Source organism: Peromyscus californicus, unplaced genomic scaffold (genome assembly GCF_007827085.1).
Source record: "Peromyscus californicus insignis strain IS unplaced genomic scaffold, ASM782708v3 Scaffold_11__1_contigs__length_118956290, whole genome shotgun sequence".
Lineage (NCBI taxonomy): Eukaryota > Metazoa > Chordata > Mammalia > Rodentia > Cricetidae > Peromyscus > Peromyscus californicus.
Genome location: NW_026294402.1, coordinates 25804701 through 25830713, shown reverse-complemented (window position 1 = coordinate 25830713; position 26013 = coordinate 25804701). Strand labels below are relative to the sequence as shown.

General features: G+C 44.5%; 1 protein-coding gene across 1 annotated transcript in view; it reads right to left on the bottom strand.

The window, feature by feature from the left end:
* Snx19 (sorting nexin 19) overlaps positions 1 to 25192 on the bottom strand; it is a 56664-nt gene extending 31472 nt beyond the window's left edge. Inside the window, exons 1-8 of the mRNA XM_052755608.1 lie at positions 22985 to 25192; positions 20464 to 20602; positions 19439 to 19539; positions 19211 to 19330; positions 16911 to 17041; positions 15426 to 15522; positions 14767 to 14947; positions 12434 to 12563 (exon numbers count right to left, since the gene is read on the bottom strand). Coding sequence (XP_052611568.1) covers positions 12434 to 12563; positions 14767 to 14947; positions 15426 to 15522; positions 16911 to 17041; positions 19211 to 19330; positions 19439 to 19539; positions 20464 to 20602; positions 22985 to 24670 — 2585 coding nt within the window. The 5' untranslated portion in view covers positions 24671 to 25192. The remainder of the gene's footprint in view (positions 1 to 12433; positions 12564 to 14766; positions 14948 to 15425; positions 15523 to 16910; positions 17042 to 19210; positions 19331 to 19438; positions 19540 to 20463; positions 20603 to 22984) is intronic.
* Between the last annotated feature and the right edge of the window lie 821 nt (positions 25193 to 26013).

The following is a 26013-nucleotide window of genomic DNA, read 5'->3' as shown; positions in this document are numbered from 1 at the left end:
ATCCTGCACCATTTAGCTCCCGTGAGGACCAGACAGATTACACTTCCCACTGCTTTGCTTTGATGCTCTGCACGTCACATCTGCTGTAACTCCCCTCACTCTTCCCGGTCTACTTTGGATGTCATCTGGTCTGGAAGCCATCCCTGGGCTTCTCACAATTGACTGCTTCGCCTTTCTCTGAGTCACACTGAATTCCTTTGTAAAAGCTTCAGTTTTATACTAGAACTCCTTAATTATAAGTTTGCACCTTCAATTGGATATTCAACTTCCTACTGTGAGACTTGGGGTCTTTTTAAATGTATTTTTAATCACCACACTTGAAACAGAGTTAGCTGAGTGGCAAATATCAGTTCATACATGTTGTAGTGGGGAAACCCTTGGTCTTAGGGTATGGCCACAGTACAAAATAAATTCTGCTCAAGCATATGTCCCAATATTTAAGAAGGAAACAAGTGGCAAGCTTTTAATTATTTATGCTTATGGTGGAGGACAATGACATATTTTTAAATACTGTGGACAAGACGGAGTATGGCAGAGTAAACTGCAATCACAGCACTTTGAGGTTGAGGTGAGAGGATCATGAGTGAGGCCAACCTGGGCTACATGTTAAGACTGTCCCAAAACAAACAGATAAGCAGGCACTGGACATGGTATCATTTACTTGCAATCGCCAGAACAATCAAGAGTTAACTACATGGTGAACCCTTGATGTGAAAAACAAAATAAAACAACAAACAAACAAAAACTCAAAACAATAACAAAACCCAACTAACCAACCAACCCAAAAAACAAAAACCCAATAGACTGTATACAATATAGAAATGCTTTGTATTTGCATTTCATATGTATTTATATAAACATCTGGTCATAAACCTTAGGTTTGCTTTCTTAATAATGACCTTTTTGAAAGCTAGCAATCAAACTGAAATGTAGGCAATACACCAGCTGCAGGCTGGGTGTTGTCAGGAGTATGCTGATAATAAGTCGGCTGCTCTAGACTGAGGAATGTATCATGAACAATCCATGCAAAGGGCAAGTCCCAGATACTTATGCATCCCGCTGGAAGGGACAGGAGGCGAAAGGCAAGGGTTAGTGGCCCAGCCATGGCTTCTTTCTGCAGACTATAAATCTCAGAGAAGGGAGACAGCTGTCGGCGGCTGCCTACGCTTCTGTTGGTTTTCTTGGCAAACGGGCCCTGAAGACAGAAGGGGCTTCAAGTCCAAACACAGAGGTCTAGGATGACTAAGTCACCCCTGTGTTTTGGAGGTGTCTTTGATGGATAGAACAACACCAAGCTGCTTCCAACCAACTTTTTGAAATTAGAAAGAAAAAAAGAATGTAGCAGGATGGGGGTGGGGTGGGGACACAGACAAAAATCAAAAGCTTTTTGTGGGATCCCTTTCTAACAAATACGACACACTTGTAGATCCTGAGTTTTTGGGAGATGTGAGATGGAGTGCGAAAGGTGATCTGCAGACATCTGTTCCAGATTTGGACAATGTGGCACCTTTAAGATTTTAATTTGAAAGCTTATTACCTAAATCCAGTGTGCCTCTGAGGACATTCAAGACTCCCCACCGCCATTTGTTAGGAAGGCACAGCATAACTATAAACACCTCTGGCTGGGCTTGACCTCTTAGAAGTTGAATGAACAGAGTTTAGGTCTCCTTTTTAAAATAGGAGAATTCCTATGCTGTCTTCTTCACGAGACCAAATGAGAAAAATGAAAAAAAAAATGTTTTTGAAGCTGCTGTATTTGTGTATGTGACAGAGAAAGCGACCCTCCTCGTAACAAACACTACTAGATCCAGAGAACAGGACAGCAGAAGACAGTGAGCTTTGTAATCATGCCTCCGTTTCCCTCCTTCCCAGCAGGCTCAGGGGAATAAAGACAGAAACAGTAAAACACTGGTACAGAGTGACTAACCAGACTGGCGAGAAGCCTGTGGAGTTAGGGGTAACATGAAAATTATATCAGAATCCTCCCAAAGCTTAATCTCTGTATCCTAAACAATGACACTCTCATTTTAGAGACTAGAGGATGCACAATGTCCCCTTTCCCACTCCCTGGGCCCCATGTGAACTGCAGGTCTGGCTCATTCACAGTCCCTAGGTAGTTACCCCGAGCCTGCCTTTCTCAGTGGAGTGCAAAGGAAGGGAGGGGCTGAGAAGGCAAGGGTAATTAAAAGGGCCACCCAGTCAGAAGAAAATGGAGTCAGCTGAAGGGAAAAGGGGGCCAGTGAGAGGGTGTGCAGGCCTTAGCACTGGAGCAGCAGGAAGGAAGGCAAGATACAAAGGAAGAAGAAGCAGTAATTTAGTGGTTGTCCTGACAACCAGGGTCCCTATTGATCCTGGAGACTTTAACTCACTGAGGGTGCCCCCCTCTTGGCTGAGGGCATGGTCACCACTGCAGGGAGGGAGAAAGGAAGCAGGGGGAGAAGAGCTAGGTAATTATGAGCTCTTTGTTCAGAAGAGGCCCGCTTCCATATGTCTCTGATATCAGAAGTACCAGAGTTAGAGTGCGCCCAGCCAGGATCTGGAAGAGAATTACCTGGGATCCTGCTAAAATAGGCAGACATAGCAGGGCTCCAAGTCAGGCTGTGGAAACGGCCACAGACGCGTGGAAAGGAGCAGCCCTGAGAACAAAGGCTCAACAGGAGAAGCAGACGTCCAAGAGAAAGAAACAGGAGAAATACTGGCAGGGCCACAGGAGAGAAGAAGAGTGGACTGGGTGGGCAGTCACCGGGGGAGTTTTCTAATGGCACTGGTTTCTGCTTTCCTGTCTTTAAGATGGTCTCCAAGCCTTCCTAAGTCAAGGCTATCCTGACATCAAGGAGAGACACTAAGGATACAAGAACAACATGGTGGCAACTTCAGAGTCTCTGTGAGAATCAGTTGTAGTTAAAAACAAGGGACATAATGCATAAAATCTGAGGAGAAAAGAGACGCAACAGGGAAGAGAGGAAGGAGCTGTTGGGGGCTAATCTTGCACAGCAATTACACAGAAGTCTCCCTCACAGAAAGGTGTAATTCTCCCTGAGAACTGCAGTCCACTGGCCCTGACACTGGAGACGAGTAAAGCATATTCCCTGAAGTCCACATCTGCTCTTTCCCTGCTCCAATGTTAAGCTTTCTTCCTTTCCAGGGCACTTGATTGCAACTCTAAGGACAGAGTTAAGAGCAGAATGGAGCTTAGTTCAGTGGCAGAGCACTTGCCTACACGTGGGAGGCCCTGGGCTTAATCCTCAGCATCTGGGGGAAGGAGGGATAAAAAATTTGTATCACCATTGATTGCTTCTCCAAGGTAAGCATACAGCAGTGAGCCACAAGATCTCAAGGCCTGGCTGAAAGAAACAGGAAATGCACATGATTATATCATAGGCTCCTAAGACTACTAGCATCAGGACAGTCTGGCCCTGAGGGTCTCTACTTTAGTCAGATGTATCATCATGCTCATCTAAGGCTTTGGGATCCCAAAGGGGCCTGATATGAGCTATCTCATAGAGTACTGACAAAATTCTCCCAATGCAGATGTGTGCCTGGCTCATTATTACCACAGCTCTAGTTTCATTCTGTTTCTGAATGCATCAGTCCTAGCACTGAATTCTTAAGGGATGGAACCCACTCAAAGGGCATCTCTGACAGGCCTGACCAGATAAAAACAGCATGCTGAGGACCCATCAGAAGAGAGGGAGGAGGAGTGTGAAAGATGAGAGAAACTCAGCTTGTTTATGTCACTGGCACCATGGAGTGCCTTCTGAATTACGGAGCAAGGTTTGGGCATTATCACCAGCAGGGCAGGAGAAATGTCTATTGTGAATGGGTATTTTTTTAACCTGCAGCGCCACCTGTGTCTAACATGGAGAATTATGGTACTCATTCTCCAAGCCACAGACATGCACTCAAGCATTCAGAGAGTCAGATTAAAATCATTCAAAATTAGTATGAGATACTTCCTATTTTATTAGGTCCAATTCCAAACACATATCTTTCTCTACAAAGCTTTCCTAAAATTTATTCCAGATAGCTTTCCCCCAAACAATCTCCCATTCAGTGAGCAACTTAGAGTGAGGTTAAGTGACTTGTTTTCTAATTCACACTGAGTAGTGAGGCACATGGTGGGATTTAAATTTGTATCTGTCTGATTTCAATGTCCACACTCATTCTTTCTACACTGAGAGTGGGCAGAGGACAGCATCACAACAGGACATGCTTCTAGACAGGATAAGTTCAGTGGGTCCTCACAGTGGCGCCAAGATGCTCAAGGGCACTGTGTTTTTTTTGAAAGTAAAATGGTACTGTTGAGGTAGATGGCCTGAAAGGAAAGCCTCTGTGTGTAGGCACAACCGTGGCTCTGGGTATTGGAGCTGACCAACTTACCAGCTGGGGACTTAGGGTGGGGGAAGGATGCTTGGCGTTCTCACTAGTGAGTGATAAGGGTACTGGGATGTGTAGAATTGCATGCGATCTTGCACATCTACTCATTTGACATCATTTCAGTGTCTTCTAGGTGTCAGTTGAGGTGTTTAGGACACGATTGTGAACTGGACAGTCTTTGTCCTCAAGGATCTTCCATAGTCTAAAGCTGTTGTCAAAACCTCAAACTCTCAGGTTCCTACTCATGGTTGCAGTTAAGTAACAGCTACCAATACGTAGCTTGAGAAATGAAAGTCTCCTTGAGTTTATGCATTTCTCGTTCATTTTCTAATGATTAGTGCTGTATTTCTATTGGGATATATGACAATTTAAGAACATATAAAATATAAAGAAGAACGAACACACAATTCACAGGCAGAAGGTATTCAGTTACACATCTATTACAATGTTAAAGACACATTAACTGGAGATTCTTGTATGTAATAGGATAGGGCATGGTGTCTTTAACATAATGTGAATTTAGAGCAAGTGATATCCCCCAAATGCAAGGCAGACAATGTACATGGTAGACAAAACTGCTGGGGTCCCTCCTGGCCCAGTCCACAGAGGTCAAGGGTGTCCCTTCAACATCCCCAGTGGAAGAAGCATGACATGAAGCATTCCTTCTTCTCAAGGAGACACAAAACTATTTGAGCAAAGCCATCACAGCAAAAACAAACAAACAAACAAACAACCCCTAATTTCAGCACTTTCAAAAACAGCCCAAGTCAATGATACTTTTTAGGTCTGAAATAATCTAACACAAGAAGCTAAAGACTGCCTTGAGTCAAAAAAAGAATCTGGTGCTCTTGCAAAAGCACATACTTTTTCTAAAGAAGCTGTTGCAGGAAGAAACCAGGTGTGAGACAAAGTGTGGCACTAGAGCAGTACTGGAAGGAGTGAAGTCCCAGAGTAAAGGGACCCCCGCACTTCTGTGGCTGACTCTGAATTGTTTTGATGGTCTCTCTCTAATTGTGGACAGGGTGTCGAATAGAAACACTAGGAGAGGCTAATCTCTGGCCCAGAAGTGCTTAAGAATTAAGTTAGAGCCTGCTGATGGAAACAAATGTATGTGGTACCATCAGATGCATCTGACCCAGAGACCAGTCTGGGGAAAACCAAAGACTAGACAGGACGAAGACTCCAGAACATAGTGAGGCAGACTTTAGTGGATACTGTTTCATGAGGAAGCTTGTACAAAAGGGAGGCAGGCAGTGTGAAAGGAAGGAAGTGCTTGGGTAGTGAAGCTAGGATGACTGAGTATCAATTTTCTCGCTTGTAAAATGTGAACATGCATGCCCATCTTACAGAATTGCACATTTGTATGTACAGTAAGCAGGCTTTACATACATACATAGTGTGTAATAAATGTCGGCTCCTTTCCTGTTGCATTGCTTGTGTCCTTTTGGTGGTAGGCCTTGAGTTTCCCTTAAGAAATGACTAATGTCACAAGTGTCCCTTAGGCTGTTACATGCACACACCCACTAAGAAAGAAACCTTGAATGGAGTTCTACCCAGATCACACCTACGGCTCTGGGGCGACTTGAGAGAACAGTAGTAGAAGGAGTGTTCATATCAGCCATTGCCAATTGTCCTTAGGAGACACGGGGGTCCCACTGGGTAGCCCACACTCTCCAAAAGTCCCATGCTCTGCCACCACCTTCTGGACTTTCTTGGGAGATGGTGTGTTGAGCAACATCTTTCCTAAGAGGACTCCATGGCCTAGCATAAACTCTAGACATTGCATTTAATATTTCATTTCCAGGTTTACTGCTTGTTGGGTTTCTTTGGCCTGCACGTTCATTTCTTCTTTTTGCTATACTTTATCTAGTTTTTACTCTCCTCTATTCCATAGGTCGCTGAAATTTTTTCCCTTCTGTGTCAGGTAATTCCTTCTCTATATGTCCCGGACACACAGACACATACTCATTTTCTCTCACTCACACTTTAAGAAATCTAGACAAAGATGCCAGGAATCTGTCTGCTGCCCTTTTGACATAGGGTCTGATGCCATCTTCAGGGCCATGGGGAGGACAGAGTCATGGACATGGCATTCACGTACTCTGATGCTGGCCTGGCTCCTATTTTTATCGTGGCATGGTTCTGGGCATCTAGGCAAGGAACTGGTCCAGCTTCTTCTCATTCCTTTACTCTCTACATCAGGGCTCCAAAATAATTTTACCTTCACCTTGGCTAGGTCTTCCTGCCCAAGCCTTCTACCATCAATGGTGCACAGTACACCTCTCCTTCCCTCAAACCCAGACGAGCTCTGAATACTTTCCCAGCTTCCTAAATCCAGTTCTGATGCACACAGAGAATTGTTAAATTTCTTCTGTTTTCGGACACAAGAAGTTTGCACAAGCTGGTTTCATTCGTTCCTTGGCTTAGACCGCTATCCTCACTCCCCTTTCCTCCCAAATAAGGAGTTCTCCTCCTTACATAATTGGATGTTCCCAGCACAGAAGCTGACATGAGGTCAGCCACGCATGCGTGCAAGACTTGCCTTTGACTTAACGATGCCTTTTTTGGGCAACTAACTTCTCTTGGGCTTCCCTCCCCCACTCCCTCCACACCATCAACAATCAAGGGAGATTTATAAGCCTGGCACAGATCAGAACTCCTCCAAAGTTGGCTTAGAAGGAGGGGTCATGGGGTTGAATTTACTCTGTCTCCCTCTGCCCCGCCTTTGCAGACTACAGAGAGTGTGCTTACAATTTGGCAGAAGTCCCTGGAGTCCAAGGCAGTTCTGTATATAGGTCTTTTAAGGGAGCAGGGAGAGTAAAGGAAGCTGGAAGCAGCAGAAGGAAGCATGTCTGCCTGGAGATAACGAGCTGGAGGGTGGAAAGTGAGGATATTTTAAGGGTACATGGCACCTACATCTAGGTGGCTGTCCCATCCTGGATATCCAGACTGCATAGTGTTGAGGAAAAGCAAAGTTACAAGAGCAGCTCTATCTGTGGCCAGTGACAAGCACCAAGCTTCTTAAAGCACATACAGGACAGGAATCAAGTGCCCTGAGGTTTCAGACAGAAATGTGGGAGTCAGTCATGGGGACACTAGGACCTCATACATCACCCCTTGTAGTGGAGTCAGGGTAGGTGTGTTGGGGGTCCCTTGTATGGGGTCAAGGTGGGTGTGTTGGGTGTGTGTGCTACAGCTCCAGGAGAGATCAAAGTTCCAGCTTCTTTGCTTACCACACAAACACCTGTTTAAAAAGAAAGACCCTGGCCTGCCCAGAGGACAGATAGAGGCTCATGTCAGAGGCCAGAGGTGCTCTCCTTTCTCCATGTAGACATGGACATGCAGTTTGGAGTCTATGAATGCCTGATAATCTTCTCCAAGGGAATGTTTCCCACTCTGAGAAGTGATTTTTGGGTCCTTGTCCCTTGGAATCATGGGGCAAATGTCTGATCCTGAAAGTTAAGAGAATCTCCATAGTTGAAAAGTGGGAAACTGTGTTTTAGATTTTGCATGTGTTAGTTATGAACTCTATGGTTTTGATTTAATAACCCAAATTCCTTACAAACTATAGATTCCTCACTTTAGAAGTGGGAATCATAATACCTCTTTCACAGAGCTCTTTAAAGGGATTAAACTATAAAATATCCCGAAGTGTCTCATATAATGTCTGAGTGAATTAATCTCTCACTAGACATAAGTACACTTAAGCCAGTAAGACTATCCATTGCAATACTCTGGATCTTGAAGTGAGCCCTGTTTTCTTCATGCTACTACACACTTGGGGACTTGTTGAGGTAATACCATGGGCCAAAATGGTCAGGTCCTTGAAGCCTTTGGGTGGAGGGAAATGTTCCATTCTTCAAAGACCATGACCCCTGCCCCTTTCTCCTATTAAGAAAGCATCTAGAACATTATCAAGCTAGAATGGATTCTGAGAACCAAATCAAAAACACTATAAAAAGATGGGGAATGGTTTGTAGGGAAAGAGAGGTCTTGAACAGGGAAGGAGATGCTTCATTTAACTCTAGCCTGTGGAAGCAGGGAGTGGGGAGGGGTGGGGGGTAGGTGCCAACCACTGCAGTTCTAAACCTTGCACTAGCAGAAAGCAAAATGGCCATGGAGAACATGAGTAGATGCAAATAAAACCTTTCTGAAAGGAGGTACCTGAAGAACACCACCATCACCACCAAAACCTGAGAATACCTGGATGAAAAAGTAGTACTGATCAGAGTTACAGAGTTTTTCACGGTAGCCACAAAATTCTGTTCAGGCATTTACAGCCATCAAACATACTTCAATGTCCCTGCCTTTCCAAATAGTGTTTCTTCTTCATAAAACAAAACATAAGCAAACACCAAAATCCCAGAGAATGAAAAGTGAAAAGCAAACTAATCAGGGGCACTTGAAGAATATGCTCTTTGATTCCCATTCTAGATGGAGTTGTACACGGGCTTTGCTGCTCTGCATTCACCAGACAGCTGTCGGCCTGGCTAACTGGATCTAAGAGAAGTGTCCGGGGAAGGATAGAAAGAGGAGGTACTTAGTTGACTCCCAAACTCTTCTCATTAAGAGTAGGTTCCAGAAGCCCTCCCTGCCCATGTTGCCAGAAGCATCAGTAAATGTGGAAAACATGAGGAAACTAAGTACTGTACTTGTCTGTCTGCCTTGGACCAGGGCACGGGTGCTCTGCTCCTGATCTAAGTCTGGAACTTTCCTGATTGTTGTCTTAACGAAAGAACCCACTGGTATAAATCACCTTCAAAGGCCGTATGGAGCCTCCACTGTTTGCAAGCTCAACTCCATGTTGCTCAGTCAGGTACAAAGGGGAAGACAGCAGCTGGCTAGAGGAGACTGGCATGGGCTAAAGATCTTAAACACTCGGAGTGGAGCTAATTTGGAGCCATTAGCTGGAGTTACTAGAAACATAAGCTATTTTTGTATTGTTCACTATTCTTAAGAACAAATATTAAGACCTAACATTTATGGGATAGTTTGTAATACACATAAAGTAAAAACGTAGCATTATTAATCCCACTTTCCAGATGAGGAAACCAAGTTCAGAGAACAAAACAGAAAGCAGTCTGTGGTAGTGCAGCCTGGGCTTTGGAGCAGCTGGGCTGAATACTGGCTCCACCACTCACTCACTTTTCAATCAAGGGCAAAGCCTGAGTTTCAGTGCTTATCCTCATTATATTTTAAAACATGAAAAAGTAGGGGCTCATGTCTGTTTTGGACACTACTAACCAGCCTTTAATAATACTTAAAAAAAATGACTGAAGATAGAAGACCAAAATGAATCCCCAGTTGGATAGTAAGACAAGTACTTTAAAGTAGAGTTGGGTCAGTGCTATAGACAGCTTAGATAAGTTTCCACCACTGAGACAAGAGATAGCTCAGACTAGCACAGCCGTTACTTTTCCCATCCCATTTACTCCTGCTGAGGTACTGCACTTGGCTTGAATCCTGAAATGAGGCTGGCCTTTTCTGTGTTTATGTATGCCTGGGAGTGTGCTTCCTGTGGACTGAACTTCCCTGTGAGGTAGCACCAGTTCTTCAGCGGTCTTCCTGGAATTCTCTGGATAAAGTTCTTTGTTTTGTATCTGACTGGCCCAAGTCCTTTAACATTCTGAGCTATTAACATTGAAGGTTAACTTCATGCAACTTCTAAGTCACAGATCTCAATTTTTCTTTCCAGTTTCTACTGATTCTTCTATGTGTTTTGCTCCTACTGAATAACTTCCTGAGTTCTTAAACCAACCCATCATGTAAATGTCTTCAGTGGACAGGGGTCATCAGTGCTCATATACTCCTGATGTCATTTACTCATTACTAGCAGATTTCAGATTACAAGACTGAGGATCTTTTCACTCGGTATTGTAATCTTAGCTCAGTAAAGGAAAGCTTAATAGAGGGTGAAGAGAAATAAAAGCCCCATTAGTGACATTCACATGTAACAGTAAAACACAGTAGAACTAGGGTTATAATTACAAAGCTATTAAGAAGGAAAATATTTATTCTTCTGTCTAATATTTAAAGAGGCTCTTCAGTTTCAGTACCTGTGTGGGTCCTTGTGGCCCTTGAGCTAACAGTGAAGGAGCAATATTTCTCAATCTTAGCATGAGAGGCATTTTGGGAAGAATATGCTATCACTGTGTGTGCACGGGGGTGGAAGTGGGAGTACAGTGGGGGGTGTTCTGTGTAACACAGATGGAAAGCAGCACCAATGATCTCTAGCTACCAGATGTCTGTCAGGGGGCATTTCTACCCTCTTTCCAACTATTGTGACAACCAAAACTCCTCAATGTTGCTAAATGTCTCCTGGGAAAAAAGAACCCTATTGAGAATCATTACTTTGGGGAAAATGGACAATTTATATAATATACTGTCATAAGTATCACTGTCAAAAAGGATGAGTGGAGCCGGGCGGTGGTGGCGCACGCCTTTAATCCCAGCACTCGGGAGGCAGAGCCAGGCGGATCTCTGTGAGTTCGAGGCCAGCCTGGTCTCCAAAGCGAGTTCCAGGAAAGGCGCAAAGCTACACAGAGAAACCCTGTCTCGAAAAACCAAAAAAAAAAAAAAAAAAAAAAAAAAAAAGGATGAGTGGAGAAGAGGGTTCCTTAATTTCAGGGGAAAGTGAGAGAGGATGTCATAAAAAGTTGCACAGAGCAAATGAAATCTGGTCTTCAGTATGTCAAGCATGAGAGAATGGGGGAAGGTCATAAGGACAGATAAGAAATCAGCCACAGGAACCCCTATCCATTCATAAGTCTTTCAAGCCATCTGTAAAGCAGCTAAGTTGCAAGTCCAAGTTTCTCTCTGTTTTACCATCCTGTAAGCACTATGCACTATTAAGAGAAACGCTCACTGCACAAAGGTGAAAGAAAGACACAGGGCCCAAGGAGGTAAGGATGGGAACTGATCCTTGAGTGTGGTGCTACAGTATGATGAAACGCTTTCTAACATCCTGAGAGACTGGAACTTTTACAGACCTTGCAACTAAGTTAGTAAGAATACAATTTGAGGTTACATAAGATTAAGACTGTATGTTCTCAGCCTGCTCCTTTAACTTACATTTAAGAGAATAATGTAACAACAAACCTTACTGCCCTGAATTTCCCACATAATCAAGGTTTACAACCTGAGATAATGCATAGCTTTAATGCTATGTACTCTTTCATGCCCTGACCTATGAGTAACACACATGTGTATGCGTGTTATGATAATAAATGCTGAAAAAAGAAAATAGGTTGAAAGCAACCTTATAAAACAAATGTCCACCATAAATGCTGGAAGCAGCATATATGTAGAGCTTGATAACTTTTGTTAGCTTGTTATTTGCGGTCAGTTGGAGTCAGTGAGTTAATGCCCTGTAAAACTCGGTAAAGCACCCCTCATTCCCTTCCCTTGTGATGCTTTCTGTGTTGTTCAATAAATTCAGAGCCAAGTCCTTTGTTAGGGGCACAAACAGACAAGACAGACGACATTCAGACAGGCGTAGCGGCAAAGATTCATACTCATACAACAGACAGATTACAGATAGGCCAGAAACCATAAGCTACAGAGAGACAGAAGACACAGGAGAGAAATGGAGAACTGAAGTCTGGGCTCACTCTTGGTCAAATGACTCTAAGGGGAAGTGCTTTGATTTTTTAATGTGACACCAATGCATACTTGGTAACTGAGACAGTCACTAATGTATTTAAATTGACCGCATTTTGGTGCCCTGTGTGAGGAATTGCTAATGTGTTAAACGGATATACTAGAATAGGCAGACTGAGTTACTCTAAGAACACAGACAATGTCTGTAATTCAGTGTGCTATATATGTCAGACATCTTAGAGAATTAGATACACTCAAACTTTAGACAAGGTGACTAAAAAAGGGTTTCTGATAGGGACTTCTTCCCCACACCTCTAGATTAAGGAAGGAATCTACCTTCTGCAGAGGTCATAGGTTTCTTAGATGCTGTATTATACCTTCCTAGTACAGAAAAGAGGTTTCTGTCCGATCTCTTAGCAAACTGAGGCTCTAATGTGAGAGAGCCGGGCAATCTTACCTTTGAACTAGCGTTCCAAAAACAAGGTGGAGGAACTTGTGCATGCTTTCAGTACACAGCCATTCCCACTGCTCCATTAACAGCACAAGGACCAGATCCAAGGCCGTGTCGGCCAACTCTGTCTCTGTTCCTAGGGGACAAAGGCATCACAAGTAAGTCAGGAGGAGACCCTTCCTCATTCAGAGCTTTGGTGAGCAGCCTGGTCTTCTCTACCTTTATGTCATTAGCTTGGAGTTTCGAGATCCCTCTGCACAATATAATCAAGAAACGCTTGTATCTAGGACATTGAGTGATGTGCTCTGAATGTTTTCCCAACTTCCTTATGTCCTGATGCTCTGTCACCACAGGTTTTTATCTTATTAACTGGTTTTCCACTTAATTACTTCACTGATCTGGCGTCGGTTTCCCTGTATTTCTCCAGGATGCTAAGCCCAATATACTCTAAATAGGGGCTCACAATTGGTGACTAAGTGGAATTGGCAAGGCCTTGTCCCTTCCACTCGCCCCCACAGCGAATGATGGAAAAGAGTGGGCAGATTGGGGAAAGAGCTGAGCCTCATTCTCTTGCAAAAAACCATCTCCATTACACAGAGCAGTGGGGTTGGGGTTCAGGGGGCTTTAATCTGATTCTGAGATAACATGTGGTTCTAGAAAGGGTACCACACCTCTGATAAAATGCCATGACATTTACCATTTTCTTTCCTATTTGGAAGACTTGAGGGGCCACAGATGAGCTCATGTTTATGCTATGCTAGAGTGCCCTCAACATCTGTTTACTGGACAGGAGCATCTATTCTCTAAATCTGTGCTGGGACTCCCTCGTCATGTCAGTGCCCCAGGGACATGTCCATGTTCCACAATGATTAGGGGAATCCTGGGATTTCTGCTGTGAGTAATGTTATCACTGTTGTTATCAAAGCTCCAATAGTCTATGCTTACTGGGATCTCTGGACCAGCCTGCACCAGCTTCCCTCTTCCAAGGGTGTTTCAGAATACACATCACTTTGGATTGGGGCAGATCTGTTAGAACTGAATCTCACTTCCTTTTAAACTCTGCCCAGCATATGTTTCTCCTTTTCTGTGCTGTATTTCAAGGGAGGGGAGAAAATGATGAGTTGCTTTCCAGTCCTCTGCTCAAAGGTGGGCTGTTCCTCCCTCAGCAAACAGCCTCCTCACTGCCATCATCTCAGGATTAGCATTTGTCTGCAGCTGCCACCCTGTGGTAACATGTAGTCATAGCAGTAAAAGTAAAGCAAATAAGGAACCACAAAGTCCTTTTGAAGAACATAATAAACTCTCTAACACACAAACATTAGTAATCAAGACAATGTTTCACAAACATGCCCGAAGGCCAATCTGACTTAGACAATTCCTCAATCAATGGAGGTTTTCCTCTCAGATGACTCTAGGCTGCGTCTTATTGACAATTATAGCTACATAGGACAATAGGAAGCCCCATTTTGTCACATACTTAGATTGAGGTCCATACAGCAGAAGCCAGGTGAGTTGTTCTTGGGCATCTGGGAGTAAATATGAAATTAGTTCTTTCATCCCCTTCTGATCTCAAGATTTTTATGATCATTTAGCTTCTCGGGGGTCCTTGTTTTAGTTAACCAATAAAACTTCTTTTCAAGTTGTATGTCACAAACATACTAAAAGCTAGGTTCTGAATTTTTCCTTTGTAGGAAACATTTGACCTTCTCCTGGGAAGAAAATGCTTATAAGTAGGGCTCAGACTCTTCACCTCTTCTGCCTCTTTTGCCCAGAGAACTAGAAAGCTGCAATGGCAGGAATTAAAGCAGGAGCAGATCCAGGAGAGACGAATTCTACGTGACAATGTTGGATTTCAGCTATTCTGTGGTCTACCCATGTGGAGACACAGGCTATTTGATTTTTAGGCATCACTGGTACAGGTGAAAAGGCAGAAACTGACAGTCGGGTTGTGACAGTCCCTTGGTAGGGAGGGCACAGAGAGTAAGAACACAGCCCAAACTAACCATCCAGAATGATGGTAAGGAACCCAAAAAGGGACAGAGAGAAACATTAGGAGAGTGGTACCATAGGCACTGAGGGAGGGGGCTGTCTAGAAAAAGACAGTAGCCCCTGTGCCAAAAACAACACACTGGTACTATGCATTTATTAGGCATACAGATTTTTCCCTGCTGCTTGACTGGATCTGAGGACCATTTCCATCTTACCCATCTCTGGACCCTAGCACTTCCAACTCTGGAATACTTCAAAACATGGATTCTCAGCTGAGCACTACAAAGTCCACCTACCCTGAGTCCCCATGGACTTCTCTTCTTTGTGGAAGCACAGGTCTTGTCACTCACCTGGGTCACTGTTGTTGGGCTCTTGGGCTACTACAGCTGTGTCCAGCAAACAACTATCCACATAGTCTCTGGGGACCTGCTGGTGATCTTTCTGTGGGACTTCTGCTGGTTGCATTTCCAGTAACTTTGCCTGCTTCTCAATGAAGGATTCCATCCCAGACACGGACAGGATCTCGGACTCCTGAAGAAACAGCCAGTGCAAAGATCACCAAGAATGCAGAAGGCAGATAGAATAAGTGGAACATCTGGGTTTCCCATCTTCCACCTGCAGAAGTACCATAAGCACAGAGCCCACTAGCCCCATGGCCACTTCAGGAAGTTTTCACTCATTATCCAAGTTGCAAGTAAAACTAGCTTACTCTGTGATAATCACTTCTGGGCATTGCTGGGTCATCTGTTCTCATCTAAAAACTGGTTTTCCTTCTCATCCAGTCATTATTATCACAAATCCATTACCTTAAGAAGCCAACTTGCCAACTCAGAACTGATAGAATCCAAAAGCACTCAGAGGAAACACTTTTAGCATAAAATTTCAAGACCCAGAAATCAGCTAAGTCCTTACGAGAGCACCTGATTCAGAGAAGCTTCCTACAAACTATATCTGCAGGATCAAAACCTCAGATTGTGGTTCTAATAGTTCTTTGGGTTTGGGCTCTTACCGCACTGCTTTCCTGGAGAGAGTAGAGAATCCTGTCCTGTGCCTCAGCTATACTCAGTGCAGGAGCAATTTTACTGGATGAAAACCTCAATCTGGACCTGAAACAGAAACAAAGGTAGAATGAAATGCAAGTTGAGATCATGGTCCCTAAAAAAGAGGCTGGCAAGTCATGACAACACATTAAAACAGAAGCACCCATGCTTACTCTAGGGGAGCTTAGTGTGTTCAGAACTACCCAGAAGATGGGACCCTGAAATCTCTCAAACAATGTAAGCATGGTAATTCTTCAAACAGTGCCAGGTTCATACTATGTCTATAGGGTATTTATGAAAGGGCTTTTGTCAAGTAAAATGGCGCTTGGTCTGTCATGGCTACATGCCCAGAGGCTGGATGACAGGCTTGCATAAGAAATTCATTGAGGATTAAACAGACAAATACCAGAGACTAATGGTTTCTGTTGCTGTTCTGGTATCTTTTTGGTACAATCACTTGTTCCCCTTGTACTCCAAGTAAGACTGGACAATCAATTGCAAATGACAACTTCAATAAAGAGGGACTCTTAAACACAGGCATTGTGATTACTGTTTCAAATATGAGCACAGCTGAAAGGCTGAGTATTGAGACTACAGGGATGACCAGAGATTAGAGCACTTACTGCTCTTTCAGCACTCATATCAGGTGGCTCATAACTGCCTGTAACTCCAGCTCTGGGCGATCTGATCTCCTTTCCTGATCTCTGTGGGTACTAGCACACATGTACACACACACACACACACAAAAAAAAAAAATAAATAAATAAATAAATAAATAAATAAAAATAAAGAAATCTTTTTTATTTTACAGGCTAAGTACTATGAAGATAGTATTGTTGGCTCTTAACATGAACATGAAGATAACTAGTCAGGTACATATTCATTTCAATTCTCTCTCTAATGGACCACATTCACACAACATTTTCAGTAAGGGTGTGTGTGTTGTTTGTGCCTTCCACATGTTGGTATGGAGTGCTTCCAGAGACCAGCTGGGACATTAATGTGGCGAGGGCAGCAGCAGTCAACCAGTTACTAAAATACACCCTGCAGGATTCCATTCTAGTCCTTTCCTGTTTATTGCTAGTATAAGTACTCTCTGAGCCAAAACTTCCAGAAATAATGGCAAACAAATCAATTGTAAGCCTTAGTTCTTAGTAGGAAAGAAATACTTCAATTTCCACAAAAAGAAGAGTATCCAGCCTCTAGAGTTTTCCTTCTAGTCAACAATTTCCAGTGAACTGGGCCCAGGGTTCTCTGGGCAGGAACAAACACTTAGCAGTGTTGCCTTTGCATCTATCCACCTGCTCAGACTCTTTGGGTAGAGTGGAACCCAGCCTCTGGCATGGCTAAGAAGCCATTGGGTACCATGTATCTCCTCTCTTCTAGGGCTTGAGGATGGAATGGGGCTTTGACACCTGAGGACAGGGGCCCTGGGCCACTGAAGGGCTTCTCACTTGCTAGCCTTCTTGCCTTCTGTCTGGGGCTTGCTTTCACTCTCGGCTTCACTCAGCTCCTCTGTGGGGCTCTGAGGTTCAGAGCGAGGAAACGCGGTCTTCAAGGTGTCCACAATTGCACTCATCACCATCTGCAGGGTTGGAGGTACAGGGTCAGTATGGCTATGCAAATCCCTGATGGGCAGTGATGGAGAAGAGAGCAGTCATCTCTCTGTGCTTTATAGCACAGGATGAAAAGAGCCAGGCAGCCACAGAGCCTTAGCCTTTAAGAAAATCGGACACCTGCCAGTGACAAGAATTCCTTTTGCTCCCTGTCTTGAACACTCCTCTCTACACAGTAAGACAACAATACCATGGGACAAGAAGCCAAAGGCAAAGCAGGGAGAAGCAAAAACTCAAGTGACTTCTTCCGACTAGAGAATACTTTCAGTTAATATTTTTCTTTTTACATAAAAAAGTGATTACTAGCTTCCAAATTGACAATACCATCACCAAAGTGTGAATTAATGGAAATTACAAAGGTATATAAGGAAAAAAATGAAGATGATAAGAAGAAAAGAGAAGATACAGTGTAACAGCTTAAATAATATAAACATGTTGCAAAGATTCATAGAGTAACAAGTTGGGTTTATAGTCAAATCCAACAATTCTCTTCTTTAGGTACAGAAAGAATAAAAATCACTCAGGCCTGCAGTTAAGCTATCTGGAATTTCTATAAAGAAAAATCATTTGACTTTTTCAGATCATCTATACCTTTTCAGAATAAGTTGACATGCATATATTTGCTATTAAAGGAAATGTACAAAAAAGAAACATCAAGGAAATGGAAGTAAACAATGTTAATGAATGCTGATGGTTCAGAGGAGCACCAGGCTTTCTGGAACTCATAATCCCCACATGAGCACAGCTAGTACAGCCAAGACATACTGGACAACCAGCAAGACCACAGGGAACACTGGGAAAACAAATGAGGAGGGAACAGGGGGTGGGAAGGAACGGACATAAATAATGCAGCTTCTAAAATACACTTGCAGGCCAGGGAGATGGTTCAATGGGCAAAGTCCTTACTCATGAGAGCCCAAGCTCAGATTCCTAAGTACCTACATCAAAACTGGGTGTCATGATGCATTTCTGTAACTACAGTGCTGCTGGCCTGGAGGCAACTCCCAGGGGCTTGCTAACCAGCCAGTCTAGCCAATACCAGAGAACTTCAGGTTCAGTGAGAAACCTTGTCGCAAAAAATAGCAGCAATGAAGGAAGACATCCCATGTCCTCCACACACATGTATGGGTGAATGTACTTGTGTGCATATGTGTACACACATAATTCAGTTTTCTTTCCAGCCTCAAGGACTGTAATTGAGGAGAGGGCCTTCATCTGTGCCTTCCACTTTGGCTTTACTGGAAATTAGTCCAGTGCCTTGCTCAAAATTGTCAGTCTGGCTGAATGTGAGGGCACCTGCCTATAATTCAAGCATTTGGGAGGCTGAGCAGAAGGAGTCTGAGACCAACTGAACTATATCGATAGTTCCAGGCCAGACTAGGCTACAGTGAGATCCTGTCTCAAAAAGCCAAAAACAAAGAAATTTCCCCATATGGAAATGAGAAAAGAGCCAGTGAACACATCTGCTCAGAACTCTGGGGGTTTTACCTAGTTGATCCCTTTTTAGTTTGGTTTTTCCCCATAACAAAGGATGTTTCCTATTATCTATCACATGAAATTCCATTTTATTTTGTTCTCCCAGAAAATGAGGTCCACCTCCTAACAATGAGTCATGTTTGCTTATAAAATTGCTGATTATATCAACTGAGGCTTCAATGTACTGTACTCCCCAAGTAGTCTTCTCCTACCATCTACACAGGTGCTGAGACGCCCTCTTGAAGAATATACAGTTCTCTGCACGTTCTGTTCTCCAGCAGAGATCACTAGACCAATCCAAATCCAGATTAACGTCCTGCCTTCGAGCTGTCTGCTGAGCACCCAATAATGTGAATAACTTCTCTGAAGAGAGCCTTTTGCTGACAGAGGTTCACTTCTATCCTCACATGCTTCCATTAGAACAATACCACAATAGCTTCTGACGGTATATATACACATAGCATGAGAGCACTGTCTTCCAATAACTGCTCACTTGGACTCAGCGAGTTGATGATCCAGTCAATATTTATCAACACATCCTATTGACTCTCTGTACTTCCTTGACCTACGCCCTTCTTAGTTTGCCAGCACGGTCTCCAGTCTAATGAACACTTCACACTTGCAGAGAGGACAAGTGTTGAGCATAGCGGCTCTGCTGTTACCTTGTCTATCCTAGAGACCATGAACGGCTTTTTCACAAAGGCAATCCGAGCATCCGTATTCAGTGCAAGGAACTCCTGCACCTCCTCACTGTTGGCAATCTCAGGAATGGCACAGAGTTGCTGCAAAAGACAAATATGTCAGAAGAAGTCCCAGGCCCCCAATCTCACCACCTTGGGTTGGATGTTTGGGGTCAGAATGTGAGCAAAGCTAGAAGAGCAGATGCTGACCTTCAGGAAGGACTCCAGGAGGCTCTTCCGGGCTTCTACTCTATCACTATCCATGTTTCCAAATGGAAGATCTGGAAAGAGCTTTTTTGGACCCTTAATATCTTCAAAACAAAACAACAAATTCATCCATTTAGCATTCATGCAGAGGTATCCCATATAAGGCAAACGGAATCACTGAATATATTTCACTAGGCTCTGTTTTTAGTTTTTTTGTTAATTTTGGGGTTTCCAACTATCCCCACAGTTGTGATGCAACAATCTGCTCTCACTAATGTGAAGAGAACATATAATGCAGTGGTTATAAGGCAGGCCCGAATGGCCCACGTTCAAGTTTTGGCTCCAATCCCTGCTATAATAATGACCTTAGGCAAGTTGCATGACCTGTAACTGTTGCTTTTCTGTAAGAAAGAAAAATGATAGTATCTACATCATGAGCTGTTAGAGGACTACATGAGCTGACACATGTAAAGTGTATAGAAGAGAACCAGGCACAATTCTGAAGCCCGTCCTAGTATTGGCTCCGTTACACTCAACCTGTCATTTATTTAGGTGATCATTAACATCTAAAACAACAACAAAGACAAAGTACCAGTTCCTAGCTTATTTGTAGTTAAATTGTATTATATCTGAAACTCTTCCCTGTGCCTTGGATGTGTCAAACAGCACCCAAAAGGCTTGGTTGTTAAAGACAGGGATTTCTAGGTTATTTAAGATGGATAATCCACAAACCTGGCAAAGCTAATTTAGCTCAAATGATTCTATGGGCACAGGTAGAAAGGTGACTGCTTCTTTTTAAGTGTGAACTACGTGGGGACACTAGATGAAGCATGTAGCCAAGGACGACCTCAGAAAGGATTCCATCACAGCTCTCCAGCTCTAAGCCCACAGCTTGTAGAGCAAACTCGGGGACTACACACTCTCAGTGCTGTCTTTCCCCCCCACAAACCCACAGGCCACCAAGCATGCAGATTCAACGGCCAGATGTGATATGCGAGCTGGCATTTGGGGCTTGGGGAACTTCTAACTTTTGATAAACTTTCGTAGATCTGGTTTCTCTTCCAGGCGGGTCTGCAGATTCAAGAACTCCCGGTAGCGGCGGTTCACGGTGTGGTAGGCCAGCTGCTGTAGGCCGCTGCTGTTCTCGCCATTCAGGGCTGTCTCATACTGTGGAAGGAACAGAATTATCAATGGAATCAGTGAGGCGCGGGGAATCTATTCTGGCTTTAATGATTTGTCCAATGGTCACAGTAGAGTATGGATAAAAAGAGAAAGCTGTTCATTTACGCTGCTGAACCCACTGCCTCTGCTGTCACTGTCAATTGTAACTAACAACTCAAACTCCCAGGTGGCTGAATGAGCTGTACTTTCTGGTACCCTTTGCCCAGTCAGAAATACTTTTCTCTGTTCCTTAGGATTACTTCTATCCAAAATTTCTCACCTCCAAAGCAGCTACATCACTTTTTCAAAGCCTGAAGACATTATAAAAGAGAAGATATAATACCTACAAAAGTGACCACTGCTAAATTACAAGACAGACCTCATCAGCAGAAAATCACTTTGCCATTACATCTAGCCACTAATGATCTATACTGGTTTGGGGAAGAACTAATAAATGCAAACAACAGATAATCATAAATCATGTCTTTGCCTGGAATATTTTTTCTTTTTTGTTGCTTTGGGCAGATTAATCTTCCTAATTGTTATTCCTGGAATTGAACTGAAATTCTTTGTCTTAAGTATATATTAGCTGTATCATTAGATGTCCCATGGCGTTTGGAAATGTTCTATGAGGTTAGTCTGCTGCCTCCATGTACCTAAAGGACCAGTATGTGGGTGTGATGACCGACACTGCACACTCTTAGAAAAGTAAGTACCGGGAGAGCATGGGAACACGACTGCACAGGGGAAGGCTTCCGACAAAGAAACTGCAGAGATGCTCTGAGCAACTATGCATGTGCTGGCTCTTACCAGAAACTGGTTATTCTTTGACTGGAATATTACAGAATGACAAGTGATTTAAAACAAAAACAACAACAAAACCAAAACCAATCTCCTTGTTGAAAGAACTTGAGTTGGTGCTTGAACATTTCCAGAGCTAGAGAGAAAGAGATAGCCACTAGGAGCTGAGGTGAGCAAAGAAGTCTATTGGACAAGCACTGAGAAGGAAAGAGCAGGCAGAACTCAGGGCAGAGCTTTCAAGCTTGCAGCACCTGGGAGCGAGGATGCTTTCTGTGGAATAGTCTGCCCCTTGAGGGACAACTTGATTTTTCTGGTAATAAGAAGGAAAAACTGTTCTCTGCTATCAGTCCACGAATATGTCATAAGTAGAAGATGAAATAGCCAGAATCTAGCATTTCTATGTGAGCAGGGGGCAGGCCAGAGGGACACCAGAATTAGGGGAACAAAATGGAAGGCAAACTGTCCAAGTTATGCTACTGCTTGACAGTTGCCTGTTATTCATTACCAGATGTCTGTGCTTCCAAAAAATACCTGTTTTATAAAGATCATGTGACTGATTGTCGTTGCAATAAGTGCACAGGTGCTTCTAATTACATTCACTGTCTTAACTTGGAATGTCATGTGACTTTTAAAATACCAGGTCATCCTGCAGCTGCATTCAGCAGGCCCTTTCATTGGCTTGGATTTCCCCAGGACTAGTGTGTATGGTGATGGTGCTTGTACACCAGTACAAGGCTGGTGAGCATCACAGAAATTCCAGAAGGCAGGTAAAGTTCAACACAGAGGCTCCTGTCAAGGAACTTTCTAAACTTCCTCCTAATTTCTTTCTTAAAAAAATTAATATCTTTTGTATTTTTTTTATTACAGGAAGGTAGAATATTTATATTTACATCAGAAAGTGGCAAGTTCCTCATTCCTTGAGGTGTTTAAGTACAGACTTGGGACCAACTATGCAGAGATGATACAAAGGAAGTTGGTTAGAGTAGCTGATTTCCCCTTAAGCCAGGCTGTGGACCAACATGTTAACTGAAAAGTTTCATTTAAAAAAACAAAAGCAGGGGAATGGAGAAATGGCTCAGCAGTTAAGGACACTTCCTGCTCTTGCAGAGAACCAGGGTTTCCCAGCACCCACCCGGCAACTTACAACTGTTTGCAACTCCAATTTTAGGCGATCTAGAGCCCTCTTCTGGCCTCCACAGGCAGCAGGTACACTTACACACATGCAGGCAAAATACACACATAAAATAAGTCTTTTTTTTTTTTTTTAAATGTAGACTCTTGGGATGCATTCTTAGAAATTCTTATTCAGAATCTGTCTGTCTATGAGAATCAGTGATTTCAAGGTGGAACCAGGTTTGAGAAGCAATGAAAAATTTGGCCCTCGGTATTCTAACATTGAGCTTCTAGGGCTGTTTGTATGGTCGTAGGGTAAGAGCCTATTCTGCCTTCCAAATTAGCTGCACACCACGCACACATGTGCTTAATTCAACACAGGACACGCTTAGCTGCCCTCGCACCATCCTGTTTCCCGACTCTGCTTTCCAAACTCATTCCCAGGGTGAACGACCACAGCTGCAATCTTGTTACCTTCACAGTGTACAGCGTGTACGGGTGGAAGCCGGTACCACTGTGCTCTCGGGCAGTGATGGTGCCAGTGATTCGAAGGTTCTGAATGACAACTGGGCCATCTGGACTGCTCAGGGGCTCAAAACTGAAGGTGGCTGAGCTGAGAGGACCAGGTGGAGAGGAGGAAAGTGGAACTGGTGGCAGAGTAGGATCGAGGGAACTCACACCACTGGTGAGATCCTTTTCCAAGCATGAAGGTCGTGGGGGACAGGATTTTTCTGGCTCCTCTAGCAAAGCCGTTAGAGAGGTGACATCTTGCTCTACCTCCTTGTCTGCTGGGTCAATCTGGATCTCTGGGCAGTTAAGCATGGAGACCAGCAGGCCTGTCTCTGTTTCTGTTCCTGGAGCTTCCTCAGCTTCTGCTCCTTCCATACCTTCAGACCCCTCGCCATCCTTAGGCTCCAGAGCCCGGGAGTCCTCTAGAGCACACAGTGCATCCTGAATTCTGTCAGAGAGGAAGTTGCCTGGGGTCATGAGCATGATGGTTTCTTTGCCCAGTTCAGATAGTGGTGACTCTAGCTCTGAGTCTTCACATAAGAACAAGGGGCCTCGAATATCTGGCTGTAGAAAATGGGATGAGTTATTTCCTACTTTTCTCTCTTCAAGTATCCCAGTCAAATCTCCCTCTACAGCTTCGTGGCCTTCTTCAATCTCTGGGGAGGGGGCTGGCTCACTGCAGGTTATGTGTACTGGGGCTGCTACTGGAGAAGGCACTTTTCCTGTTGGCAGACTCTCTACTTCAACAATCAATGGCAGAGATGTGGGCACTGAGGGCTGCTCTAGGACACTGGCTGAGCAGGGTGGTTTAGTTCCTTGGGCTGCCTCATGTCTATACTTGGAAAAGATATTCACAAGTATAAGGTGGATCCAGTCGGGATCTGATAGCTTACTGATCAGGGGTAAGATTACATTGCAAGTAATGAGTTCGACTACTACATGGCGTCCAGTCCTAGTCTCCAGGTGGGGCTTGGGCACTAACTCTTGAAGTAACAAATTCACAATGCTACGTGCGTAAGTGACCTCAGTGGTGGGGCTGTGCATGGCAGGATGGGGAGCAGTAGCCTGGCAGTAAGCATCCCATAGCTGGGAGGGTTGAACTGAACCGTTCTGCTCCTTTGCATTGGCCTCCTTTGCCTGAATATAGCTCTGCAGGTGACAACCACAGAGAGTCAGGACCCTCTGGGTAAGAGCATGGCTGTCCACTATGCTCATCCGCCTTCGAAGCTCCTGAACCAACCCTTTCATGGCCGCCTCCATCTCTGCCTCGAAGGTTGGTTCCTGGCTCACTGAACGATACCAGGATAACACAAAATCTCGGATTATCATCTGGATGGTGTGGTTAATCTCCTGTTCCAGCTGCCTTTCTGCCTCGGGACAAGGAGGACAGGGGGTGACCGGGATGAATCGTTCCAGATGCAATTGACCCGAAGCCCCTGCAATGGCGCTGGCGCCCAGCCATCCTCCCAGCACCACCAACGATGCACACAGAAGGACCAGAAGCCACATGTTGACCAGAAGGTGGATGACAAGTAGCCAGCCCAGCAAGACCCCCAAAACCATCAGCTTCCGGCTACTCCACAGATTACCGAAGACACAGCTGGACTCGGGGGCATTCTCCTGGGGAGCGGTGACTGTTTCTGCCTTCATGGCTGAAAGGGCAGGTGGTTTCCACAGACAGCCTCCTATTTCACTTTGGTGACGGGAGTGAGAGCATGAAGTGTCCCAGAAAAGGACAAACCCGGGTGCTACTGAGTGAACTCTGGACCCTCAGGACTACAGGCGCTGCAAAGCGACAGAGAAAGCGCTACTTCTTCTCCCGCTCGCGTCTGTCAGCCGAGCCCAGCAACTAGTCTCTTCCAGTCGAGATGAGGAAAACTTGACGGCCTTCATCGTGGCCCCGGCGGAGAGTCTCTTCGCGGCCCCGCGCGGCCCACGGACACTTACGAACGCCCGAGCGGCCGGCAGATCGGGTCACACGTCGCCGTGTGGGGGGGTGCCGCGTGCCCCAGACTGCGGCCCTGTCCGGAGCGGACTCACTGGGGGTTCCTTCAGACCGCGGCGGTCAGCAGCCACAGCAAGCTCCGGCAGCCCCGGCGACTGCGTTCGGCAGCCCCAAAGCGGTCCGAGCCGCCGGCCAGCCGCCCGCCAGCCGGCGACAGCTTCCGGGTCGTGGCCTGCGGGAGCGGGGTACGCTGGGAAAGCGGCCCGGTGGATGAGCGCCACGGGCGCCCCCTGGTGGTGAGGAGCCGTGGCGACGGCGGGCGCGCGCAGGGCTCTGCCAGCCTGAGACCCAGGGCCTGTGCTCACCCAGCACCAAAAAAGTCTAGAAGTCTCCAGAACTAGTCCAGGACCTATAAAGTGTTGCTTGTAAATATCTCTAGCCGCTTAGGTAAACTTTCACTAATCTAATTTTTTTTTAATTACCTGGGAGGCATATTTTTAGTAGCTTGATGGATTTATTTATTTATTTATCTATCTATCTATCTATCTATCTATCTATCTATCTATCTATCTATCTATCTATCTATCTATCTATCTATCTATCTATCTATCTATCTATCTATCTATCTATCTATCTATTTATTTATTTTACATTCTCCCTGCTTCCTCCAGAAACCATCCCTCCCAGCCCCGTGCCTCTCAACACACACACACACACACACACACACACACACGCACGCACGCACGCACGCACACACACACAGCCCATCTCATTTCTTCTTTGGAATTGTAAAAGATAAGTATTAAGTCACATTTGTGATGTGGAGTAGGTTTCTAGTGAACATTTCCTATGTTTAGTCACTGGATTGGAGAATGGGTCCTTGTGGCCCTTGCAGCTAATTGGGGAAATGAGTTTATTTGACATAAATGAACTTTCAGTAAAACCAGTCTGTAGCGGATATAGTGAAACGCAAAACCTTAAGTGTGTTCAGGAACAATGTTAGTGAATCGCAGTAGTTAAAGGGAGCCTGTTGAGAAGCTAGCCTTTG